This window comes from Vulpes lagopus, chromosome 12, assembly GCF_018345385.1.
Source record: "Vulpes lagopus strain Blue_001 chromosome 12, ASM1834538v1, whole genome shotgun sequence".
Lineage (NCBI taxonomy): Eukaryota > Metazoa > Chordata > Mammalia > Carnivora > Canidae > Vulpes > Vulpes lagopus.
The window spans coordinates 84551498-84559387 of record NC_054835.1 but is presented as its reverse complement, the minus strand read 5'-3'; the positions used below and the strand labels follow the sequence as shown (position 1 = coordinate 84559387).

The 7890-nt window shown below is 41.6% G+C and overlaps 1 protein-coding gene across 1 annotated transcript; it reads left to right on the top strand.

The window, feature by feature from the left end:
* The first annotated feature begins 2065 nt into the window (after nucleotides 1-2065).
* On the top strand, nucleotides 2066-3286 carry LOC121473457 (nuclear transcription factor Y subunit beta-like). Its single transcript, XM_041725861.1, has one exon. It carries the CDS (start codon nucleotides 2235-2237, stop codon nucleotides 2850-2852), a length of 618 nt encoding a protein of 205 aa, XP_041581795.1. The 5' UTR covers nucleotides 2066-2234; the 3' UTR covers nucleotides 2853-3286.
* Nucleotides 3287-7890: the final 4604 nt, after the last annotated feature.

The following is a 7890-nucleotide window of genomic DNA, read 5'->3' as shown; positions in this document are numbered from 1 at the left end:
TATCCGTGGCAGACACAGAGAGATGCAGAGAGAGAGGCAGAGACACAGGGAGAGTGAGAAGCAGGCTCCATGCAGGGAGCCCGACGCCGGACCTGATCCCGGGTCTCCAGGATCACGCCCTGGCCCTGGCCCGAAGCCGGCGCTAAACCGCTGAGCCACCCGGGCTGCCCAGGATGTTTGGTTTTAGACTAAGTACTCACAGGTCTTTGCTAGTTGGTTCTAAAACTGTGAAAATGCTATACAATGCTATACTTCATCCTGAGCTTTCGGAGTTAAACACCTTTTCTATCTGTACTATTCCTGAGAGTAAAATTGAGTTGCTGACAAAGCACCCTGTAATAGGTTAACCATAATAGACTTGGCAAAGATGCCTGTAATAAAATCTAGATCTTTTTTTGAATTTATAAATGTCCATTCTGATAATGTTCTGAATTTGGATGATTTTAATTACAAAAACTCAAGAAATATTCCATAGATTTTGTTAGTATCTGTGATGCAAGTTACCCCTTGCAAGGATATCTCTTGATGTAAGTGCTTGATGCTTGAAATACATAAGTAGATGAGAGAGGAAAGGAAGAAATCCTGCTGCAGTGGTAAAAGGTATAGCCAGGTTGATAAAACACATCACCCAGGGAAATTGTTGCCCTTTGTCCTCTGATGATTCTCTACTAGTTCTTGACAAGAGAAGTTACTCACAAATAATCTTTTTACTCCGTCAATGACCAAGTTCTATTTCTTTCTCTTCTTTCTAGATGGTACCAGTTTACCCTCCAAACTCTTCAAAACATTTTTCTCCGTAAGCCAAGTGTGTATTCTGAATAAGTGTGACCTTTGAGGCCACCAAGCAAGTTTCTTGAGTGAAGCTGTTTGGATGGGCTGCTGGGTTGATCTGGGTCCATTTATATATGTATATATTTTTAAAGATTTTATGTATTTATTCATGAGACACACACACACACACAGAGAGAGAGAGAGAGAGGCAGAGGGAGGCAGAGGGAGAAGCAGGCTCCATGCAGGGAGCCTGACACGGAACTCGATCCCAAGTCTACAAGCTCACACCCTGGGTGCTAAACTGCTGAGCCACTGGGGCTGCCCAATTTGGATCCCTTTATAGATCCTCTCAGTGCGTGAGCCAGAGCTACAGCTGAGGGCAGCCTCAGGAGTATGAGGAGGACCTTCTCCATCTATAACCTAAAGAGAAAGAAGTCACCTCTGTAGATTCAGAACAGTCTGACTCCTTCCCTGTAACCCAACCTCAGACAGAACCAGGAATAGGCCTAATTATTCTGTTATTGATCTGGATCTCCTCTCGTTACTTAAGCAACTTTGCTTTGGGCATGTACCACTTATAAAAACCGCCCAGATGTTTAATCTGTTACTGTGCTTGGCATTATACGTAGTGTGATCCTGATTTGAAAAGAGGAGAAACTTTGTGCGATAAGTTACCTATTGAGCAAGGACACCCCCCTGCAAACTGTCTATATAGCATGTTTAACAGATTCAATCCAAAAGTACGATGAGCCTTCTAAAAACTCTAAACTAGTGTTTTAACAATCATTGCAAGAGGAGTCTGCTTTGGGCTAAAATTTGTCTTCAGTATGCACGGAGTCTCGCTTTTGCTTCCTCACTGCATTCTTTCTCTCCTGCTGGGTGATAATGATAACATCTTCTCATGCTAAAGAGTTATATAAACATCTTCCCATCAGGACCACGTACTTTTCTCTGCAACGATGTCAGATCAAAGCTGGTACAAACTCATTTGGCCACGTCTCTCTGCATCATCCTAAATTCACTAGCTCCAAATGCTGTTCTTCCCTCTTGGGGACGTCCATGCTTTGTCACGCTCCTTCTAATCTTCAGGGATGAGCCCTTTACAGTGTGTTCCAGGGGCAGAGGCGGTGACAGAACTCAGTATAGCTGTACCTCAGAATTATCTGCCTTGAGGAAGGAAGCAGGGAGAATTCACTACCACGGCATCCTTCAGTATCCACTGGTAGCAACAAGAGAGTAATAGCCTCTCACTTCTGGGGGCTCCCATGTCATAAAAGTTCCAGAGCAGGGAGACGGGAGCCAACCAGGGCTGCATTGGAGGTTGAAATTGGGTGAAGATTGGACCCCTTTTTAAAAAGGTGTTCCTGAACACCACTGACAACACAGTTCTGACAGTATTTCATGACAAAGCCACTAAGAAGTATCAATAAATAGATACCCTCTACTTGTGCAAATTATTAAAGATGGATGGCGACAGTGCTACCACAGATGCTTCTCAACTAGGCATCTCTGCAGACTACATCGGAGGAAGCCACTATGTTATACAGCCTCATGATGATACTGAGGACAGCATGAATGATCATGAAGACACAAATGGTTCAAAAGAAAGTTTCAGAGAACAAGATATCTATCTTCCAATTGCAAATGTAGCAAGGATAATGAAAAATGCCATACCTCAAAGGGGAAAGATTGCAAAAGATGCCAAAGAATGTGTTCAGGAATGTGTGAGTGAGTTCATCAGCTTTATAACATCTGAAGCAAGTGAAAGATGTCATCAAGAAAAACGGAAGACAATCAATGGAGAAGATATTCTCTTTGCCATGTCAACCTTAGGCTTTGACAGTTATGTAGAACCTCTAAAATTATACCTTCAGAAATTCAGAGAGGCTATGAAAGGAGAGAAAGGAATTGGTGGAACAGTCACAGCTACAGATGGGCTAAGTGAAGAACTTACAGAGGAGGCATTTACTAACCAGTTACCAGCTGGGTTAATAACTGCAGATGGTCAACAGCAAAATGTTATGGTTTATACAACATCATATCAACAGATTTCTGGTGTTCAACAAATTCAGTTTTCATGATCTGAAGAAATGGTGGCATGGGGAGTGGAGAGAAGCAAAAGAGTCTGTATGATTCTGGAAACAGAGACCTTATAAGGAAGTGATTGGGGAAAAGATGTCTCTTTGTATATTAAATAGCTGTAATGTAGCTTCCTGATGCTTGACTAATTGAGGTGTTAATTCTGACTTGAGAATCTTTTTTCATGAATGATTTTAAAGAAAAATTTGGATTTTAAAGGTATTAAAATATTTTTGTTTTGTACGAGAGTTTGTTGCTCTGTATGACTCCTGTATGCATTGTATATTGCAATTTATTACTGTCAGAGATTTGTAGACAGTTTCTTATTTTCATATTGAATCATGTTACTTTTGTAATTCAAGTAAGCAGCTGGGTTAATTCATGATGTTTGCCCTTTTAATAAAATATAAGGGTAGAGTTAAAAAAAAAAAAAAAGTTCCAGAGCATAATAAAGCAAGAGACAGGCTATGTAGCTAAGGCCAAGTGATGGAGGTTATTCCCCCCTCAGAGCTGTTTAGGGCATGAATGGCTGGGTAGTGGGTGAGCTCAGGATGGAAGGCGGGGCACAGCTAAATAAAGTAATGACAAATAATGATAAGTAATGCAGAAGTTTATAGACTGTGTGAGAATGTTTTCTCTTGGTGCAGAAAACAAAACTAAGCATTCTGGCTGATTTTTTTTTTTCTGGTAAAAATGTAACTTAGTTGTCTTGATACAGGGTGTATCCAAGGAAATAAATTGAGCATAGAGCTGGGCAAGATTCCTCCAGTCCAGTGCTCTGATTGTTCTCATATCCCACTTCTTTGTATCCCTGAACCGCTGCCTTTGTTCCTAGTTCGCTGGTCTCTGAGAATGTGGCCAAGCAAAGTAGGTTGTGGTTTTACTGATAAAATTGCTTATTCTCCTAATTTGATGGCTCACTATGAGTCAATAAGTGCTTTGGCTCGGCCCTTAGGCAATGCCACTGTCATTCCAATAGACTGCAGCTGCCTGCATTTTGGTTGGTTTGGACCAGTGCCTGGGTTGCTTCTTTGCTAGCTAGTGGTAAAGGGAGGTCAGCCAAGTCCACCACGGGTTGGAGATAAAGCCTTAGACAGCACTGTTGATGGAAGCTAAGAGAAGCCAGAGAAAGGGGAGAAGAAAGGAGTGGCCCTCTTCCTTAGCAGATAAGAACTAGCACACTCCAATGTAGGCCGGAGTTCTAATCACGGCTGTGTCCAACAGAATGAGGAAGGGGTGGTTACATGATGAACTGAATCTCTCAATGGCACCTTGATGGGACAACCTTTATCACAGTTTTTGTGTTCAGGTGCAGAAGCCTGCCTGCTCATCAGAGCCAAGGTTTCAGGTATGCTAGTTGTTTTCTTAGGGAACCTACAAATAGTGCTCCTTACAATTTCCTGATTTTGGAGTCTTGATTTAATTAAGATAAGAAAAAATAAGTTAGGGACGCCTGGGTGGCTAAGTGGGTGAGGCTCTGCCTTCGGCTCAGGGCATGATCCTGGAGTCCTGGGATCGAGTCCCACATCGGGCTCCCTGCATGGAGCCTGCTTCTCCCTCTGCCTATGTCTCTGCCTCTCACTGTGTCTTTCATGAATAAATAAATAAAATCTTTAAAAAAAATAAAGACAAAATATCACCTTTATTACTAAAAAAGCTGATATTAAAGAACAAAATTTGTATCTATGGGTAGATGAACTCCTTAATACTGAACCCCAGAATTAGGCAGATTTATCTACCTTGTCACAAGCTGGGTTGGAAAATCTCAGACATCCCCTCTGGGGTAAGCTACTTTCACACATGACAGAGAACAGAACCAATCACTTGCTATAGGTGTGCAGGTGGCTCTCAGGAAAAAGGTAAGAGGAAAATGTTATGTTACGCAGGTCCACTAGAGAGAGAGAGACTACACGTGTATGTGTGTGCGCAGGTGTGCATGCAAGTGGAGGGAGGAGGGACAGAGGGAGAGAGAGAGAATCTTAAGCAGGTTCCACACAGATGCCTGTCAATCTAAAGAATCTTTATCTTCCTCTCAGAAGCAGAGAGATCACATTAATTAACTTTTCAATACACCTTCTTTTCCATAGTAGGTATATCATGAGGGAGTAAAAGTAAGTTTACAGGGAAAACATCTCTTTCTGAGTGGTACAACCTGCAGCTCAACTTGCACAATACCCCTCCCCTCCCCTCCAGCATCTCTTCCTTGTGGGTAGGCTTGCTGCTGGATCCTTTACCTTCACACTATGACTCATTCTATTGCTGCAGGTTTTGACTCCCCTGGGTCAGCATTGAGACTGATAAAGAAAAGATGACAAGAAAACTAAAATTTATGAGAAAGTCTTTTTATAACCATTTGTTTACCAAATGGAGAAATGAAGTTTGCAAGATAATAAGATTCATACTATTTCAATGATTCTAATAGTCGTATTTGATCACATTTTAACATATCTGAAGTCATGATATGCCTACCATTAATGGGGAACACAGATTATTTAACTGATATTTCTCCTTCTAAATAGTATGTGAAATAATGATGACTTACAATCCATATTGTCTAAGACTGAATAAGTAGCTAATAAATGATGAGCCTAAAATTTGTCTCTTGGGTTCTGTAATTTCAAACTTGAGGATATTTTTTGGCTCACAACACTTTTCCCCTGACATGTGCAGGCAGTTAAGGCAACACGTGTGTTTCATGTTCTATGCAAATGATTTCCTCCCTTCCCCACATCATTTCACATAGTGTCATGCAGTTTGGCGTTCAGTCTTGCTTGACCACATCTGTATAGAACTATGCTTCCTGGGAGTCAAATTCCTTCTTTTGTGAACTAAAGTTTCTCAATGAGTTTTATGAAGTGGACTGATGAAACATGTTCATTATCACAAGTTGAACTAATGGTGATTAAATGTTCCAGCAGCTGGGCCCTGTTAGAATAAACTGGGGCTGACACTTTATGTAAACTCAAGTGGAATGTGAGGGAAAAGGCTAGGGAAGTTTTCTTATTGCTCAAGACTATTCCCCTTTGCAATCAAGAAATGTGGGAAATAACTGAAGTGGTTATTTCATAGTTGATTTCTTAAGCAATGCTTTTAAATTTTTTCTATTAAATAAATCTTAAGCGTCTCCTTTGTGCAGAGCATGAACTAGTTGCTTCAAGGGATAAGACATGCCACTCGCCATTGAGAATCTAACACGACACAAAAAGGGAAACACTGGATGCACTCATGACTGAAAGGAGATTAAGAGAGGGTCAGATAGGTGATACGGGGTTTTGAAGAAGGAAGAAATGTATGTATGAGAAAAGCAAGAGCAGCATCACTGAAGCAATGGCAGAGCTTCAAAAACTTGAGTGAAATTTTCTCAGGCAGATGTGATTGAGACTTCTGGTTTCCAATAATGCAGTCTAGGTTATCTGGGGTCCCATTCTGACAGAAAACATAAAAAGGAGAGATAAAATATTTTTTAAAACTCTTTTAAAAGTTGAACAGCCAAGGGATGCCTGGGTGGCTCAGTGGTTGAGCATCTGCCTTCGGCTCAGGGTGTGACCTGGGGTCCCAGGATCTAGTCCCACATGGGGTTCCCCACGGGAAGCCTGCTTCTCCCTTTGCCTATGTATCTGCTTCCCTCTCTGTGTCTCTTATGAATGAATAAATAAAAATCTTTAAAAATATAAATAAAAGTTGAAAAAGCCAAAACAATGACGAATTATTAGATCAACATTTGAAGAAAATCAGGAAATCAGAAAATCAGAAAAATAAGTGGAGTATAAAAGACCCCTTTGTCCCTAAGTAGGTTTGCTCATTCTCCCAAATCTGAACTTTAATTTTGGTGACCCAAATATAATGGCCAGTTTAATGGAACACAGCTGTCACTAAGTTTGCAATCCAGGACACTGCCCAGATAGGCTAAAGACCAGGTGAAAACCAGCCCTCAACCATATTTCACACTGAATGGCTAAGTCCAGGTAATATTAAACTTCAAGCTTTAAGATTTAATATGGTTCTGGGTTGATGGAGATTTGGAACACAAATCAACTTGGGAAAACGCTATGAATAGTACACGGGCATGCACCATTACCAAGCTCAATATACTTTGCTTACTGCCGGTAAGGATATGACCATATCCATGCAGACACTGGCGTTACTAACCTTGTGTAAGGGTGTGTGTGTGTGTGTGTGTGTGTGTGTGTGTGTTGATGACACTATAAATTGACACTTGTAGCTGTTACCACATATCTTTTTGTATATTATTTTATTGGAGTTTGATTTGCCAACACATAGTATAACACCCAGTGCTCATCCCATGAGGTGCCCCCCTCAGTGCCCGTCACCCAGTCATCCCATCCCCCTGCCCACCTCTCCTTCCCCTACCCTTTGTTCCTTTCCCAGAGTTAGGAGTCTCTCATGTTCTGTCTCCCTCTCTGATATTTCCCACTCATTTTTTCTCCTTTCCCCTTTATTCTCTTTCACTATTTTTTATATTCCCCAAATGAATGAGACCATATGATGTTTGTCCTTCTCCGATTGACTCATTTCACTCAGCATAATTAATACCCTCCAGTTCCGTCCACGTTGAAGCAAATGGTGGGTATTTGTCATTTCTAATGGCTGAGGAATATTCCATTGTATACATAGACCACATCTTCTTTATCCATCATCTTTCGATGGACACCGAGGCTCCTTCCACGGTTTGGCTATTGTGGACATTGGTGCTAGAAACATCGGGTGCAGGTGTCCCGGCATTTCACAGCATCTGTATCTTTGGCGTAAATCCCCAGCAGTGCAATTGCTGGGTCGTAGGGCAGGTCTATTTTTAACTCTTTGAGGAACCTCCACACAGTTTTCCAGAGTGGCTGCACCAGTTCACATTCCCACCAACAGTGCAGGAGGGTTCCCCTTTTCTCCGCATCCTCTCCAACATTTGTGGTTTCCTGTCTTGTTAATTTGCCCCATTCTCACTGGGGTGAGGTGGGATCTCAGTGTGGTTTTGATTTGTATTTCCCTGATGGCAAGTGATGCGGAGCATTTTCTCATGTGCTT